The 17330-nt window shown below is 53.7% G+C and overlaps 2 protein-coding genes and 1 long non-coding RNA gene across 3 annotated transcripts in view; 1 reads left to right on the plus strand and 2 right to left on the minus strand.

The window, feature by feature from the left end:
- Positions 1 to 9816, plus strand: part of LOC608110 (store-operated calcium entry regulator STIMATE) — a 49385-nt gene extending 39569 nt beyond the window's left edge. Inside the window, exons 4-8 of the mRNA XM_038566182.1 lie at positions 331 to 452; positions 5017 to 5129; positions 6305 to 6382; positions 7130 to 7279; positions 9110 to 9816. Of these exons, the coding sequence (XP_038422110.1) occupies positions 331 to 452; positions 5017 to 5129; positions 6305 to 6382; positions 7130 to 7279; positions 9110 to 9226 (580 nt within the window). The 3' untranslated portion in view covers positions 9227 to 9816. The remainder of the gene's footprint in view (positions 1 to 330; positions 453 to 5016; positions 5130 to 6304; positions 6383 to 7129; positions 7280 to 9109) is intronic.
- On the minus strand, positions 8346 to 12637 carry LOC111091316. Its single transcript, XR_005374898.1, has 2 exons — positions 12404 to 12637; positions 8346 to 9185 (listed from the first exon to the last, which is right to left on the minus strand). It is a non-coding gene; the product is annotated as an uncharacterized LOC111091316 (long non-coding RNA).
- Positions 12638 to 12785: 148 nt separating this feature from the next.
- On the minus strand, positions 12786 to 16363 carry LOC119864679 (inter-alpha-trypsin inhibitor heavy chain H3-like). The gene is made up of 5 exons (XM_038566183.1): positions 15690 to 16363; positions 15079 to 15098; positions 13791 to 13957; positions 13589 to 13693; positions 12786 to 13318 (listed from the first exon to the last, which is right to left on the minus strand). The coding sequence occupies exons 1-5, from the start codon at positions 15769 to 15771 to the stop codon at positions 13129 to 13131; spliced, it is 564 nt and encodes a 187-aa protein (XP_038422111.1). The 5' UTR covers positions 15772 to 16363; the 3' UTR covers positions 12786 to 13128.
- Positions 16364 to 17330: the final 967 nt, after the last annotated feature.

Raw genomic sequence — 17330 nt, forward strand, 5'->3', positions numbered from 1 at the left:
CTTTTTGGCTGTTTCCAGGTGCTCTGTCTTGTGTCAAGGCTTCATTTGGTAGGACCCTTTGAGATCTTTATGCCTTGTTTGCTCCTCCCTTAAGTTCTTTGACCCCGATGAGTGTCAGCACGCTAACATGGGGAGGCCTTGCTGGGGCTCCTGGGAGTGAGCCTTGCAGGCTCTTGCACAGCCGCCCGCCCCCCGCCCCGCCCCGAACAGGCCCAAGTGCTAGGTCATCAGGCTTGAAGTTGGCCCTGGTAAGCACACAGGGCCGGGCTTAGGGGCCCTTGCTCCCTGGAGGGTGCTTCCTGACAGTGCTGCTGTGTCCTCTTCTCCCAGGTACCTCATCAACTTCCTCCTGGATGCCACCGTGGGCATGCTGCTCATCTACGTGGGTGTGCGTGCTGTCAGTGTCTTGGTGGAGTGGCAGCAGTGGGAGTCCCTGCGCTTTGGCGAATATGGTAATATAGCATGGACATTGGATGGGGCTGTGGAGGGGCCTTCCAAGGGCTCTGCTCCTTGTCCCATTCAGTTCTCCAGGCCTAGGAATTTGAAGGTTCAGAATTCAATGGTGGCTGTCTCCTCTGTGTAGTGGTGGGGCTGGTTCTGGGGCCTGAAAACCATCCCCCTGCTGGTGTCAGAATGCCACACATCTGAAGTATGTAGGTGTACATTTCACTGCCATTTGATGGCAGGAGCCAAGAGACCCTAGACGCAGAGAGGGGCACAGCATTTGCCTCTGCCAGCAGAGGGCACTGAGGGCCCCACCTACAGGCTGTTAAGGCACCTCACTCTGCGAAGCTTCTCCCCAAGCTCCCACGACCTGCCCAACTCATTAGAGAAATGGAGATGGCTCTCAGTTTGGGAGATGCTCAGTAGGGATGTGGCCCTCTTTCTGCTGCGTGTCTCTGCTTGTCTTGTCATTGGGCCATCTCACTACAGGGGCTGCAAGTCAAGACTGGAGGGTCCATCCCCCACTCCGGGGCTCTTTACTGTCTCCTGACTAGAAGCTGGCCTCACCAGCATCGGGCACATACAGTCACCAGGAATACCATGTCTATCCTCACTTGCAGAGATATGCCTTAAAACAGGTGTCCTGTGGGTGTAGGCTCATCTTTGACCCACTCCCCTCTCTTCAGACCCCTGGGACAACAGCCTAATTAGGAAGCTTCCCTCACACTCTCAGAGCCACAAGTGCATTGCCCCTTTACTTTGTACTCCCAGAGAAGCGGCTGGCTGTAGCCTCCACAGGGCTGTGGTGGGAGTGCCTTCTTTAGGCCTTGCCATGCCCTGGGGTAAGGGGCAACGGCAGGTCTCTCCCACCTTCACACCTGGCCCCTGCTGTCTGGGAGCAGGAGCTCCTGGTCTCAGTGGGAACATCAGTGGGGTCTCAGCCACAGAAGGACACACAGGACAGGAGGGAGGGAATTCTAGGTCTGCACCTCCTTTCCTGGTCACACCTTCACAGAGTTCATGCCTCTGGGTCAAAGGGCTGCTCACTCCTGGATGATTTAAGACTCACAAGACACTAATGTAGAAAGGGAGCTGATCAGTGGAGCTGGCTATGAGTGCCTTGGGTATTTCTAGAAATCTTAAGTAACTGTCTCCTTTGAAGGGAGATGAACTCAGGGGAGGGCTTTTCTTAGTCTTGTTATTTGATGCCCGATGAGTCACAGACTTAAGATAGTGTCTGACACACAGTGTGTGCTCATGTGGCTCGAGGGGAGGCTTCTGAGAAACCCCGAGTCATGAGCCGTCAGCTTGGAGGACACATGGGGACCACAGCGGTGTCATCCTCACTTACAGGCTAGGTACCCAGAGGGGTTAAGTGACACTGGAAGCCAGTGCACAGCTGAGGGTGGGGGTGGGCATGGCCTTATCTGCTTCCACCTCTAAGACCAGTGCTTCTCATGCTTGCTATTGAGGTCTGTCCTGGAAGCCAGTGCTCTCGACTCAGCTATAGTGACTGGTGCTACAGGAGATCCATCCACAGCCAGTTACCTGGCAGCCAGAGGGAGGGCACATCTAGTCCTGGAGCACCACCCATTCCCACCATACTGGGTCTGCATCCCCAAGAGTACATTAGGAGGAAGAGGCAGTGGTAGTTTGAGCCTCTTGCTTCTGTGCCACCCTCATCTTCCCACCACTGCATTTAGGAACCATAGTCTTCAAACCAGGGTGTCTCCGGATGTCCATCCTGAGTCCCCCCTTACCGGGCTAAGGAAAAACAGCACACTGATTTCTGTTTCTATCTGTGTTCTTCTTTCCTGTCGCTGCTACAACAAATTTCCACAAAATTAGTGGCTTCAAACAACAGGTTTCTTACCGTAGAGCTGCATAGTTCTGATATCCCACATGGATCTCACTGGCTAAAATCAAGGTATCGGCAGGACTGGCTCCTTCTGGAGTCTCTCACTCCTAGAGACTGCCTGCACTTCCTGGTCATGGCCCCTTCCTCCCCCTGAAGGTCCAGCAGGCAGTCAGGCTCCTGTCACATGGTATCATACTGACCCTCCAGCACCTCCTTCCAGTGCCCTCGTGAGTACGCTGGTCCAGCTGGATACCGCAGGATACTCTCCATTAGAGGCAGCTAGTTAGCAGCCATACTTCTCCTGGGCCATGTTACCTAACGTATTCACAGGTTCCTGGGACTAGAATGTAGATGTCTCTGGGGGGCCATTATTCTACCTACCACACCTGTTAACTGGCCTGTCTTCTTGAGGCAATATTTCCATTTAGGGCCCCATAGCTCTCTTCTCAGCTAAGTAAAGAAGAAGGGCTTGTTTTCTAGGTGCTTCCTTTGTCCTTAGAGGAGAGGGTTAATTTGCCAACAAGCCCATGGGACTTGGGGAATAAGCCACACAGCTCTGAGGGGTGAGACATATCCAGGTGATAGGTGTGTTTGCAGTCTGGTGACCAGAAAGCTTTTCGCTACTCATAAGCCCAGAAAGTAGGGTCTGTGTCCCATAGGCACCAGTGGTCTCTAGACTTTGCTCTCTTCCTGAAGCCTTGGGAGACAGACATGTACCATCTGTCATCCCCCATCCCTGCGATTTCCCCTGAGAAAGTTATTCAACACAAACAAAACCCCCATCTACCTAAGGTGGTGCAATGTGGTAAGGAGCAGGACACGTTGGGAATGCCTGTGATGATGAGACAGTGGGAAGGTCTGAAAGGTTCTCCAGTGAGACAGACCTGAAAAGCAAAGCAGCTGACACATTCACCCCGCAGGGGCTGCCAGCGGTCTGGATGGTCTCTGGATGCAGCAGAGGGAGCTAGTGTGGGAGCACATTTACAGAGGACTTTTCTTCTTTTTTTTCACCATGTTTTTTTTACCTTATTAAAGCACGTAAATGAAAGAGGACGCAGCTGCAGCTGAGCTGAGGCGCTGATACTCAGCCATGCATTGGGCAGCACAGGGGGTGCGGACAGCCTGTCCCCCTTCATCAGTCATTTTCAAACCTAAGGACCGATGTAGCAAACACTTGGAGCAGACAGGTTTTCTTTTGACATGCAGTATGGACCCTTGGTCTCTTGCCTTGAAACACACCAGTCCCCATTCAGAGATTTTCCTACTAATACATTCTGTTTGTCTCCAATCTTAATGATTTTTAACAAATACTTTAATCTGTTATTTTTGAGAACTTTTCTCAGTAACGTCACGTAGTGAACTGAAAGGATTCCAGCACTCCCTTAAAAATCTGGCTAGGAGAGATAGTGCTTCTGAAGTGGTTTTTTTGGCTCAGATGTGTCCAATCGAGAAGTGAAAGTAGACAGGACAAGCTTAGAAGAAGCCCTGATGGCTTTCTGCATGCTTTCTGCACCCTTCTCCCGAGGTTTTCCAGAAAAGGGAATGGCCTGGTGGTGTGTCCATTACAGCTGCATGAAGGCATTCACTTGCACTTCCACTGCGTAGAGTTGGCAGGCTCTGGCTGGGCTGGGGCCTCCTCTGACACCCATGTCTGGGCAGGGATGGCTACAGAAACCGTAGCATCAGAGCCCTCTCTCTGGGCCAAGTTCTCTTCTCACAGCCTAGATTGGGGTCTTTACCTCCCCTGAAATGCTGCCCTCCGCCCTCTTTCCTGGCCAGCAATGGTCAGACAACTCCAGTAGGGCTTCCAGAGCAGGCCACCGGGGCGTCCCCACTATCAGCCCTTCCCTCAATCTCCCACTTTGGGGAGGCATGTGTGTCTCCCTGGGGGCCCATCCCATACATTCTGCCTGTCTCTGAGGATATAGATCTGTCCCTGGGGTTGGTCTTCCACCCTGCCTCTAGTCCCTTTTGAAACATTCTGGAGCCCCTCCAGGGCCTGCATGTGCCCCAGCCTGGACTATTAGGTTTCTCCATTTCTCAAGCACAGTGACTGATAGGGTCACAGATGGACCTCTGTCACAGCCCCAAGGCACAGTGCCTCCCCTCCTGCCTCTGCCATGAGGGCTTCCTGTTTACCTTCCCTGTCCCCAGCTGAAGCTGTTTTGGGCTACCCCATATAGACACAATCGGGATTCTGCTGTCAGGGCTGAGGGCAGCAAGAGCAGCCGGGGAGGGTGGTTCGGGGTAGCAGATGAGCAGAGAGGTGGTGTGCTGCCTTTGTAGTCACAGACATCAGCCAGCCCATGGTCAGAGGAGAGGATGGATAGCTTCACAGTCACTGGAAAAATCAACAACCGATAATAATAGCACTCACTTCACACAGCTCTGCCAGTGGACGGAAAGAGCCAGCTCTCTGAGCCCCAGCAGTGAGCACTTACTAACTTTAGTCTTTTTAATTATATCTTAGAATCTCTTGAAAGAAACACCACTGTGCTATCTCCAAATTAGGCTGATTTTGTCTGAAACACCCGCATGTGTCTATTTGGGTTGAAGTGATTCTGGGTGCATCAGGGGTCCATGAAGTGGCTTTAGAGCCAGGGCTCTGGTGTGGGCTGGGAGCCCGAGGGCTTACGGGAGGGCGTGGGGCAGGGACATGGAATCGGATCTTGGTGTCTGCACCCCGCGTGACTGCGCACCCACTGTCCCTGCAGGAGACCCTCTGCAGTGCGGAGCCTGGGTTGGGCAGTGTGCTCTTTACATCGTGATCATGATTTTTGAAAAGTCTGTCGTCTTCATCGTCCTCCTTATACTTCAGTGGAAAAAGGTTTGCTCTTGTCCCTTCTTTAGCAGCTCCCTGGGATGCTAAACAAGACAGTACTTAGTACTTGTTCCCTTACCACTCACACACCCCAGCTTTACCGGAAAACCAGATTCCTTCTTTCTTTTTCTTCTTCTTTTTTTTTCTCCCTCCACCTCCACGAATACAGTCTGGATTCTCTGTGGCATGGCAGCCTATTGAGAGCAAGAACTTGGTTTTTCACTTAGCATCCATCTACTTGAATCATGCAAATGCCTGCTCTAGGTTAGGCTTTGGGATACATAAAGGCAATGGAAATAAGAGTCCTTCCTCGCAGGTTGCATACTAGCTGCTATAGTCTTTAGGCCTCATGACTATAACTGTCAGGAGGGTGTTTTCCTCATCTGCATATGTCCTCACACACCTCTCTTGGCCAGTGGTTTAATGGAGCCTTTTGCTGCTGCAGGAAGCAGCTGGTCACACATTCCCAGGGTTTCCTTGGCCCTGCCCTCTGGCCATGGTGCTGTGTAGATAGAAGCCTCCACTGCCCATTTCCTCCTAATGGTCACATGAAACCAACCAAAGAGCCTTTGAGTAGCTCAGAACGTGGCTTTCTTGGGTTTTATTTGTGTCTGAGATTTATTTATTTATTTATTTATTTATTTATTTATTTATTTATTTATTTATTTATTTAATTTGAGTTTTATTTTTTAAGAAAATAAACCAAGGCTTTTCAGGGCTGTCATCCTTCGGGAGGTGGTTGAGATACAGGATTTGTGTTAGAACATGGCCTGGCACCTCATTGCTAGCGTCTATAATGAACATCCATTGACTTCATTCCCCTCAACTCCCTGAAACCATACCAGCCCTGCCCTCTGCGCCTCCTGGTGGGTGGGCCCTGCTCTGCTCGGTGGTTGTAAGTGCACTACACTTCCCACGTGCACGGCACTGGGAAAGCCACTAAAGCTCTCACTGTTCCAAGTGCTCTCTCCAGGTCTGTCCCTTGTTAGCAGTCACACCTGGGGGTGGGCTATGTGGCCCTGGGTGTGAGGTGCTGTTCCCATCAGGATTCTGGGGAGGTGTCGTCTAAGCTAAGCTACATTGCCCAGGGCCTCGTGGGTGATTTGTGTTGCTGCCCCCCGACCCCCAAGCACCTTCTCTGTGATCTCTCCCTACCTCACGGAGTCTGCTTCTCTTTACAGGTGGCCCTATTGAATCCCATTGAAAACCCAGACCTGAAACTGGCCATCGTCATGCTGATCGTCCCCTTCTTTGTCAATGTCAGTGCCATGTTGCATTTTACCCCCGTGTGCTCTCTGCCTTCCAGTGTCCTGTTTAAAGTTCTGAGTCTGACAGAGAAAGTTCCTCATAGCCCCCAGGCCCCTCCCCACCCCAGGCCTGGAAATGGTAGGATTGCTTCCTCAGCAGGCAGGTCACTGCTCTAGGCCTCCTGTGCAAGATGGAGGATCCTAGGAACTTTGTCTTGCCCTCCCTGCCAGGGGACCTCCCACCCAGGAGGCTCTCCACATGCACCACGAGCGACTTCTAGATCAGGATGTTAGGAATTCACTCCTTTTATCCCTGACCCCAGAGCTCCAAGAGAAACCCCTGAGTACACTGGCTAGAAGGAAGTAAGAAATAGTAAGAAGGAACAATAAAGTCACTTAACGCTGACCATCATGGTAGTGTATGGGCCAGCTGCTCAGCCTGTGCCAGGAGCCCAGAAACCTTGCCAGCAGCTAAGGCAAAAGCCCAAGACAGGCTGTCCCTGTCAGTTACCAGCACTCAGGGTGAAGAGGGTCAGGATTTTCCTGCTGGTTCTCTTTGATAGGAAAGCGGAAGCAAAGGACATAGATGGTGGGAATCTCTTTGTAAGCTTGTTAGAGAGCAGGGGGGCTGGATGAAGTTTTTCTTCCCCTTGTTCTGGGCATGGTAAATCTGGAGCATGTGGGAAGGATGGCAGTGGGGTCTGCTCTGCTTTGACGAATGGCATATCCCAGAGTAACATGCACATTTCCTCCCCACAGGCTTTGATGTTTTGGGTAGTGGATAATTTCCTCATGAGAAAAGGGAGGACGAAAGCTAAACTAGAAGAAAGGGGAGCCAACCAGGACTCGAGGAATGGGAGCAAAGTCCGCTATCGAAGGGCTGCATCCCACGAGGAGTCAGAGTCTGAGGTAGGGCCGAGCCCTTCTGCTGCACCCCGACCTGAGGACGTCTCTGGCCTCCGTTTACCTCTAGTCCTCTTAGCACTCAGCGGTGGGGGAAGAAGAGGCTGACTGCCTCCATCCAGCAGGGATGCATTCCTGCGGGCCCTGGCCATCCCACAACAGGGAGGTGGAACACCCAGTGGGGTAGCAGGGACTTGCCTCCGACAGTATGGACCTCTGCCAGTGGAGGAGGACAGAGAAAGGAGGGGCTGCTGTGTTCCAGGGAAGCTGACAAGGATTCTCATGAGCCTGATCGTTGCCTTTAAGCGTTAAGGTGTTTAAATCCCTGCCTACCACTGCAGAGCAGCAGAAGTGTTGGCTAAGCCCGCTAGAAACTTCTAAAACATAGGTAACCTCACCTCCCCTTATTGTCAGCTCTCCTGAGTTCAAAGGTTGGGACCTCAGAGAGACAGGAGGTCATAAATCGGAGTGTGGAGGCAAAGTTATGCTCTCTGGGCAGCCTGTACCTCCTTCATGCTGCAAGGTGAGGCCAAGCTGCCTCCTGAGAGGCGACCTCAGCTTTCATGGTGTGCCGAGCTCTGCAGTCAGGATGGGGCTGCAGAAATGGCTGAGGTAATGTCTTCCCTGAAAGACCTTCAGACTGGATGAAGGTGTCTGAATAGCTCCTTATAACATTGTGTAATCATTCTGACATTGAGGCGTTAACAAAGCCCTGTGAGGACCCTGAAACAGCCTGTTTGACTCCTGGGGGCACCCTGGAGGGAGTTTTGAAAGCTGAATAGAGGAGCAGGACAGAGGGTAAACCCATAACTTCTCTATATGTCCCTGAGATCTGGCGCGGGGCCCATCCTGTCATAAGAGCCTGGCAAATGTTAGATGAATGACAAATAGCAGTACAGGAAGAAGCAGCCACTCAGCAGTCATGGCCACATGGGGTGACATCTGGGTTATGTGAAACACATCATAGCCATAGCAGCATGTGTCCCATAGGGTAGGATGAAATGACATGAAAAGAGGTACCAGCTCTGGGCAAGGTGCTTTGTGATTGAGGTGTGCCTATATAGGCGGTAGATAGGGAGCCAGAGAGAAAGTTTAATCAGGGATCCACCCAGGGAGTGGTCCAGGAAGAGGTGGTACAGCCATCTTGCCCCTGAGAAAGAATGAGCTCATGTTCCCCTGCACAGATACCCCGTCCCTGTCCTTCCCTGATGCTCAGAGGTCTGCAGAGCCAGGCAAGTGGTGCAGCAGGTCGGCAGTATGAGTCTTTGCCCTGGATGCCCTTGCTCCACAGCTGAGTCATTCCAGGGGATCAGAAAAGTGCAGGGCTCCCATGTGTCTTCACAGGTTGCAGAGTTGGTTCATAGCAGCTGCTCTGAAATCTGCCTGCCTCGTGTATGCTCTACAGGTGTTTTCTTTTCCTTTCGAAAGAAGCTCTTCAGTTTGCTTTTGCTGTCTGTAGGGCAACCTCAAGGACCTGTATCACCCTGTGTCCAGATGGGGTTCTTTGCCAGGATGACTTAGGGTGTGGCTCGTTGCTGAGTCTCTTCTAACTGGGGTTGCATCGCAGCTGGAGGTTGGATGGAGAAGCGGGGAGCACTACAGAGGGGCGGGTATGTCAACTTGGTGCTGGCTTCAGTAGCCCGTGAATATCCTGGGAGTGAGTGATGTCTGGGTGGTCTCACTCTGTAAAGTGGCCTCCCCTTCACCCTCTCCTAAAGAAACCTGAGGCTCTGAGACCTTCTAGAGGCATTAGCACCCTGTTGCTGGGGTGGAGGGAGGGCAGAGGAAGAAGGCCCCACTGGGGGTGACTCAGGCCATGTCTCTCCACCACCCCAGATCCTGATCTCAGCCGATGACGAGATGGAGGAGTCCGATGTGGAGGAGGACCTGCGCAGACTGACCCCTCTGAAGCCTGCGAAGAAAAAGAAACACCGTTTTGGGCTGCCCGTATGACACACTCCTGTGTCGGGGTCAGGTTTGGGGGCCCAGCCAGCTGCTGGGTCAGCACGTGGCGGCTCCGCAGTGTCCTTCCTTCCCTCCTCTCTGCCCCTCCTCTTCTACCTCCACCCCTCTTGCTGTCTCTGCCCACTCCCAGACGACTGTGACTTGACAGAGGGAGGACGGGCCAGCGCCGAGGGGTTCAAGGCAGCCGGAGGTCCCCACTCAGTTGCACTACAAACACTGACCAAATATGCAAGCGAGGCGTTTTGTTTGTCTGTCATTGTCCCAAACAGTGTTGCAAGGGACACAGAGGCCCCGTCCCGTGTCTGGCTGGGTGACATTGAGGAGGAAAACCGAACGCACACGCAGACCGGGTAGAGCCTTCCCCTCAGGCTCTGGGAGCGTGAAGATGTAACACATTTTGGGCTAAAAGTCACTCATTGACCAAGTTGGAACCGCAATGCTTTCTTACTCAAAATGGCTTTGTAACTACTGATTTCTAAAGCCGGTTTTATGAGCTGTCACAGTGTTAATGTTTTTTGAGTATGTGTTTATTTCCTATGGGACTAATGGGCAAAACATAGATTTTTAAGTCTTCCGTATGCTGTTGACTTTTATATTTTTAAGTTATATTTTCATACTATTGTATTTAAGAACTCTTTTTAATCCCCAAAGAAATGGGTCTGTCTGCCTTCTGTGGGATGTGAACTGGCGGGAAGAAAAAGTCGGGAGTTTTTTATTTGGAATATTTTTAGGTAACCTGTGATGAGGGAAATGGTCCCAACAGGAAGGGAGATAAGCCCTTACCTGAAAGGAACAAACCCAGTGGCTCTGTAAAGGTCAGGCCTGAGCAGTAGGCAGCTGGTCCGAAGGCCAATCCTTAGGGCCCTGGTGCAAGTGGGACAGGAAGCACTCTGTCCAGACGCTTGGATTTTCTGCTGGCAGGTTAAAGGTCTTAGACATGCCCAAGAAAAGAGCCTAGAGCTCTGTGTCCAGAGAAACTGAGACCGTGAATCTACCCCTATGTGTTCCCTGACCCTCTTCAGTCTCCAGATCTGAAGTTTAGAATTCAGTCTGAGCCTCCTTGGCTCTTGGCACAAAGTGGAGCCTTCTGGACTAGCTGCCAGACCAGCACCGGACACCTCCTCTCAGGCTGCCCCCTGTCTGCCGGCTTAGTGTTGTCCCCCTGTTATGCATAGCAGTCTGAGAACCACCTGCCTGGCCTGGTGGTCCTGTCTCTTGTATCCTCCAAAGCTGCAGGGCAGCTGGATATGGGACGGGTCAAGGCGAGAGCTCGCTGTCTGCATCCACAGGCAGGGAAGATGCTTCTAAGCCTGGGCCCCCTCCCCAGGGAGAGGCACTCACTCCTCTGCATGGCCACAGGCCCCTGTAGCTTTGGGAGTCTGCTGACCACAGTGGAGTGGGTTGGCCTGGGCACTCACCCTGCTGTGGAAGTGGAGCAGCCAGTGTTTTATCATGGCCCAGAGGCAGCCACAGAAGTTAAGGAACAGAAAACTACACCACTAAGGTGCAAGCTAGAAGTGAGACAGGTGCAGGGAGGCCACCAGGCCCAGAACCTTCCTTTTAGACCTGTATACAAAGGTGCTGCCCTTAAGTAGATTGGGTCTGAATTGTGGCATGAGAGTCAAGTTGTTAAGCTCTGGACCTGTCTTCCCTCTCACAATCCCACCTGGCCATGGGCAGGGGCGGGGAGCCTTCTCAGCCCATCTTCCCCTAGCAGTCCAGAACCAGAAGGCTGAAAGGAGCTGGGCCCTGTTGCTACCCTGGATGGTTACTCTGCCCTCATGGGCGTCTGCGGCAGGAGGGAAGACTACGTGCAAGACCGGAGGCCATGACCACTTCTGCCCTCATTTCTGGTCTTCACCCCTCCTGTCCTCTAGCCATGGTGAGATGTCTCCCCTGAGAATCGGTGCTGGGGAAGACCAGAACTGACGTGCCTGCTCCGTGTTAGCCCCTCGTGGCATCACTGGCTCTCCCTACTTTTCCTTCCTATTTCATTATTTTTTATGAACCACCTGTGCCCACCACTATTTCCTGCACCTTCCTAAGCTCAGAATCAGAGCTGTGCTTCCAGTCTTGAGCTCAAGGCACAGCGGATCAGGGAACCACAGACCCTGGAAGGTGGAAGGTGGGGGTTACATAGGTCCCAAACAATCTACTCATCCCAAGGCCTGTCCCAGGGCCTACTGGCCAGTGGGTTTGGGGAACGAAGTGGTGGCTAGTGAGGGGTGGTTTTTCCCTGTATCCTGAGTTTCAATAAGGGCTTTAGTCTCTGAGCCACATAGAGCTGGCTGACCAGGAGACGAGTATCTAATTATAGAGGACCCTGTGGTGTTTAGGACTGGACAGCGTGGCCTCACCGGTTAGGCCTTCCCTACCCTTCCTGTGTGTGTGTGTGTGTGTGTGTGTGTGTGCGCGCGCACATGTTCCACTTGCCCATGTACCTACACACATGCACAGAGTTTGTATTCCCTGGAATGATTCCTGCAGTCACTGGGGGTTTTCTGTGGTGCACAATTGTCCCAAGAGACCATATGCAGAGGGTCATGGTCAGAACTTCCTCCCGAGCTGTCCTCCTCCCCTGGGATGAGTCTCCTCACCACCTGCCCCTAGGTGCCTTATGAGGTACAGCTCTTTACCCAAGCCACATGGCAAGTGGCACAGTGCTTGAGAAACCATGGGACACCAACTGGATGTTGTGTGCTGTCCATCTGATCTGTCCAGATGTGGACCTTGGCCAGGCCACCCATGGCGGAAGCTTGTAAGTCATGAACAAGTTTCCTGTACCTAATGGAACTAACCTGATGAGGTATAACCATCATGTCTGAATGGAAGGACTCATTGGCCTTATTTCCTTTTGCTGCAGTGGGATGTTGACAATGGCAAGCGGGGATGTTGGTGAGATCTTGGGCGGCAGTGGCTTTTTGGTCTGCTCAGAAGACCTTTGAGGTGAAGGTCTGGCCCCTCAGTTAACCCTCCTGCCTCAAGCTTTAACTCATGCCTCTTCCTGGCAACTGAGAGTCCTAGGCAAATGGTGACCTGTCATGCCTTTAAAGGGAAAACCTATAAAGGTTCAATTCCTAGGCAATCTAGTCCTTAGCCCGCAGCTCAGAGTCCCCAACGGAAGGCTGCCCAGGAGCCCACTCTGCCCTCCAGATAGTAACTTACTGGCTTTTTTGCAGCCAGGGATAGACAGCTCTGAGAACTTCTCATTGGCGAAAGCAGCCACCTTATTGGATGTAGGGCTGGCTTTTAGAAGTTGCACACACTTCTGACCAGGAGTGGCGAGCTTTCTGTTTTACCCTGTGAAACACTGGCAGCTGTGAAGGGCAAGGGACTTCCAGTCCAACAGTTGTCAGCACCCTGAGCTCCGGGGTGGGTGGGTGGGTTGGTCTTACTTGATTTCTCTTTCCATGATGATTATTAGAACTCAGAACTGTGTGAGCAAACAATGGCCTATTTCCACTGCCCTTCCGGTGGGGGTGTTTCATCAGTGGTGTTAAGATTCACAGAAACGCATTTTTGAAATGAAAGAGAAGAGACTGTGTACTTACATTGTAAAATGGTTTACAATAAAGTTTCACATCTTAATACAGCTTTTTTAAAAAAAAAAAAAAAAGAAAGAAAAGAAAGCTTCACTTGTGGTTCTTAGTTGTGTGTTGTCTGGAGTTGAAACAGCTTCGTGGGGTCAAGAAAATTTCCCCATTTCCCCAGTGAGTTAGAAGATTCTCCCCAGGGGAGCCTGAGTGGCTCAGTCAGTTAAGCGTTTCCTTTGGCTCTCAGCTCCGTGCTCCTCAGCCATGGTGGGTTCTCAACCTTTCTCTGGGGTCTGCCCCAGGGCCCTTCCTGCAACACCCCTCCCCACCCCCACTCCCTACCACACCCCTGCACTTTCAGCAGCTGCAGGGGTGATTGATTACCTCAAAGTGCTTGACCAGTTGCTTGGGTTGGACTTTAAGGTACATCTCGTACTTTCCCTTGCGCCTCTTCAGCAACTCCTCATAGGTCAGCTCAAAGGTGACCTTGCTGCCCGCAGCCACGTTGACGGAGACTGTGAATTTCTCCAGCTTCCTCCCAGAGGCCCTGGAGGGGATACCACACTGCCCTGCAGACTGTGCGAGCCTGCCCTTCCTGGGCCTTCGGCTCAGATCCAGCCCCTAGGAGAATCCCTCCCCACTCCGAGCCTTGCCTGCCTCCACTCCTAAGTGGGACAGTGCTGTAAGCATTACAGACACATTTTGCTACAACCATGAAATATTCTGAGTGACCATGACAGTGGCTGTCGCCGTCTGCATCCCTGAGAGCCCTTGAGCCCCTGCATTCTTCGCAAGGCTGAGGGGGCACCGCGCTTACTTGACCAGGCCGGCTGTCTTGCCCTGGGACACAGCCTTCTCATACTGCTTCTTGGCGACTTCCTTCTCCTTGACATTCCCGGGGTAGGTCACACCATCGATGGTCCTGCAAGGAAGGAGAGTAGACTTGGGGGCTGATGCTGAGCCAGACCACTCCCACCCCGCCCCTCTGGCCTGGAGCCAGCAGCCATGGTGACACCCACAAGGTGAAGTTGGTGATGAAGGCCGTCTTAGGCAGCTCCACGTCAAAGGACACCTCCTTGGCGGTGTCTGCGCGGTAGACAGCCCTGGTGGTGACGACATTGTGAGCAAAACGGGAGGTCACCTTGCAGCTGATCTTGGTGCTGTAGACCTCGATGCCATTGCTGACCTGCAGGAGAGGACAGTGCTCGACCAGCCTCTGGGAAAGCAGCCCCTACACCTGGCTGCTCTCCTTCTGGGTGCCCCTTGCAGAGTCCAGGGCCTCTGCCTGGTGAGTGGCCCTTTCAGTTTCCTCGGTCTTCCCATTCAGTTGGCCACCTGGTTCTGGAAGACTCTGGCCTTTCTGAGCGCCTCCTTCCCCATCAGAGACCAGGGGCTTCTTGGAGGACAGGACCCTCTCAGCTGGCCTTAGAGCTCAGCACCCAGAAGCCAATCAGGGAGGGGTTTTGCACCATGAGAAGGAACTTCATGCTGGATGGTATTGTACATGTTGGTGCCAAGATGAGGGGAGGGGGACAAGGAGAGGGAGGGGCCCTGCTCTGCCTCCTTAACTCTGGATGTGTTTCTGTGCAGCTAGCTGTAGCCAGGGGAAGTCTTCTAAAAATCCAGTCTGACTGTCCATTTCCCACTTAAACCCTCTTGTGCTCCCCATCACCCTCTGGACAGTCATCCTCAGGGCTCCAAGGTCCTCCAGACAGGTCCTGCCTTTCTGATCAGCTGTGTGCCAGCTGCACCACATCCCTGGCCGGGGAGCACCTGCCCTAGCTCTTCGGCTCACCTCCACTTTGAAAGCAATCACATTCACACACACTCCGGCTCTCCTCCTCTGCTTTGGTAATTGCTTGATTCTGTCCCCAAACTGGCACTTATTTCCTGTGCCAAGGAGAATGTGTGGGGAGGGCCTTCAAGTCCCCAACACCTCCTCTCCAGTGGGGGCAGTGGACTGAGGAAAGGTCTAGGGAGCATCTGCGTGGAGCAGGATATAAAGATGCTTCACGAGGATGTGTGTCCCCAGCCTGGTGCTCAGGGCCTGCTCCGAGCAAGTGCTAGGTATGTTTGTGAGACGAAGGGCTGGTGGAAGAACGGCCACGGGCTGCATCCAGAGAGGTCTGAGGGCATGTTCTTTCCCAGAGTTGGTGAGTTGCATGGGGGTCGGTCAGGGCAGGGCTGGGAGCTGTGTGCCAACTGGGAGGGCCCTTTCATTATGGCCCACCCCTTCTGCTATTGGGCAAGCAGCTCCATCCTGCACTGCCTCACCCACCCACCCCCATCCCTGGTGAAAGTTCTCACCCCTTCTGGGAGGATCCATTCTGCAAAAACAAAGACAAACACAGGAATCAGGCCAAGGCCAAGGCCACCATAGCCTGGGAGCAGGCTCTGGGCTGAGGCCAGGGTCCAGCAGATCCCCTATACACATACCCCTTGAGGGGCCTCTGGACATAGGACCCACACAGAACCACTTCAGACTAAGGAGGACTCCGAGTATATAGGGAAACTGAGGCCCAGATAGGGCAGGTCTCCAGGTGTCCCAGGAGAGTAGGGCTGGGAGAACCAAACTACCTCTGACCCTGCCCCCACACACCCTGACTCCCTCTGCCTTTCCCTGGGCCCCAAACCCCAGAACGCCCCCACCAACGGCTCAGCCTTTCTTGGAGTCGTCTGTCCTTGTCTCAGATGTGGACCTGCACAGCCCCTCAGCGAGGGGAGCTGTTTCTGGTGCATCACCAGTTGACAGGTGGGGAAATGCAGGTCACGGGAGATTTAAGAGCCCGACACCCAACGCTGTCCCCTGCAGCTCACTGCCTAGCCCTCTGCCTCCTCCTCTCCCCACATAGAGGACTGTCCATCCTGTCGCTTCTGCCGATGTGACACACTTAGAGGGTGAAGACGGGGCTACTTACCCCCAGTGGCCGGGAGGGGCTTCTCAGAAAGCCAGAGGCCGCCAAGCCAGAGAGCAGGGCCAAGATGAGGCAGGGCCACCATGCAGATGCCACCGCTGAGCACACAGGTCCGGCCTATGCTCCTTATATGGTGAGCCTGGTGTTTTCCAACTGGGGTCAATGACCTGCAGTGTAGGACGGGAAGAGCAGAAGGCGGGGGGCTCCCCTGGGGAAGCTGGGGAGTGGGTGGAATAACAGGTCCTGGATCTGTCTGTACCAAGGGGGCCAATGGGTACTGTCAACAGTGTTGGGACATGGAGGCTCCCGGGGAAAGCAGACGCTGTGTGCTGGCCACTGGGCCCTCAGCTCCCTGGGGGGCGGGGGTGCTCATAGGGTGTGGCGTCCTGCTGAAAGCCACGGGCATCTCAGCACTATTGCCTGTTACCTGCACCACTGACATGGCCTGGGGTCTGGCCTCCTGGATGGAAGCCCTCCAGCCTTCTCCAGGCAGCCAGGGCACATAGCGGGCCTGTCGCCCTGAGGCTCAGATCTCCACAGCTGCACCCCTTGCTCACGACCCTCGTTGGGTCCTCGAGGCCCCAGGGGAACGACAAAGCCCAGGTCCTTCGCTCCAGCCCTCTCTGTGAGCTGGCTCCAGCTTGCTTTTCTGAACTCACTCTTTCCCCCTGGCACACCCCTTTGTCTGCACCTCGTGCCTCTCTTCCTGCCAGGCCTGAGTCCAGCCTCCAGAAGCCTTCCTGTTTTGTCCCCTCTCTGACCCAGACAGCCCCGCTCCGGGCTCTCAGTTCTCGAGGGCCTGCTCCATCACTACCTTTCATTGAGACTTGCATGTTTGGGTCTGGCCGTCCATCCAGACTGAGCTCCCAGAGAGCCAGGCCGCATCACATTCATCCCTGTGTTCCAAGGGCCTGGTCAGGGACTCAGCTGCCCTCACCTCCTGGACACTCCTTCCCCTAGAGTCTCCCTTGAGGCTGGAGCCCTGCCTTCCCGGACAATGGCAGCGGCTGAGGCAGAGCCCAGCCTCTCCTGGGCCACCCCACAGCCCTGACAGTCCCCAGACCTTCCACATGGCTGCCATGTGCCTGCCATACACATGCTCTTCTGAGCAAAGTGACCCGGTGATCCTCCCACGGAGCCACCACTGATTGGTGTGGATGGGGCTGCCTGAGCAGAGGGCAGCTAATTGATGGTGTCCTATGTCCTTGGCTAAAAAGCTCCACATCCAACTATGAGTTGGACAGAGAGAGTTGACTGCTGGGAGCAGAGAAAGGCTGAAAAGGCAGAAAGAAGACTCCATGAGGCAGCAGGAGCCATGAGGAAGAAGTGGATTAGTGGCGGGAAGTGGCTGGAGCCACAGAAGCAATGACAGAGAGTTGCCGAGTCAACGAGACAACGTTGGTCCAAATGAAGCAGACACTGAGGTGGCCACCACCCGTGTGGCAGACTGGCTGGGGTCCCGTGCTCCCCAGGCCTCTGGAATCCTTATACACCCCTGCTGCCGGCTGGCACCAAGCTCAGGACAGACAGGGACCGGACCCTGCAGCTCTTGGAGCTGGAGCACACAGCCCTGCAGCCTGGTCCCGGGATTCCTGGCTCCTGGGAATCTCGTTTGTGCAGTCATTTTCAGCATCTGTGGTCACT

The sequence above is a fragment of the Canis lupus genome, chromosome 20, assembly GCF_011100685.1.
Source record: "Canis lupus familiaris isolate Mischka breed German Shepherd chromosome 20, alternate assembly UU_Cfam_GSD_1.0, whole genome shotgun sequence".
In the NCBI taxonomy this organism is placed as follows: domain Eukaryota; kingdom Metazoa; phylum Chordata; class Mammalia; order Carnivora; family Canidae; genus Canis; species Canis lupus.

What these genes read in the sequence shown, in the direction of transcription:
- LOC119864679 (XM_038566183.1), bottom strand. Translation starts at nt 15,771, where the DNA reads ATGGTGGCCCTGCCTCATCTTGGCCCTGCTCTCTGGCTTGGCGGCCTC. An exon ending in GCCCCTCCCGGCCACTGGGG is followed by an intron (nt 15,099 to 15,689) that starts GTAAGTAGCCCC and finishes TTGTTTTTGCAG; the next exon opens with AATGGATCCTCCCAGAAGGG. An exon ending in TTCATCACCAACTTCACCTT is followed by an intron (nt 13,694 to 13,790) that starts GTGGGTGTCACC and finishes CCTTCCTTGCAG; the next exon opens with GACCATCGATGGTGTGACCT.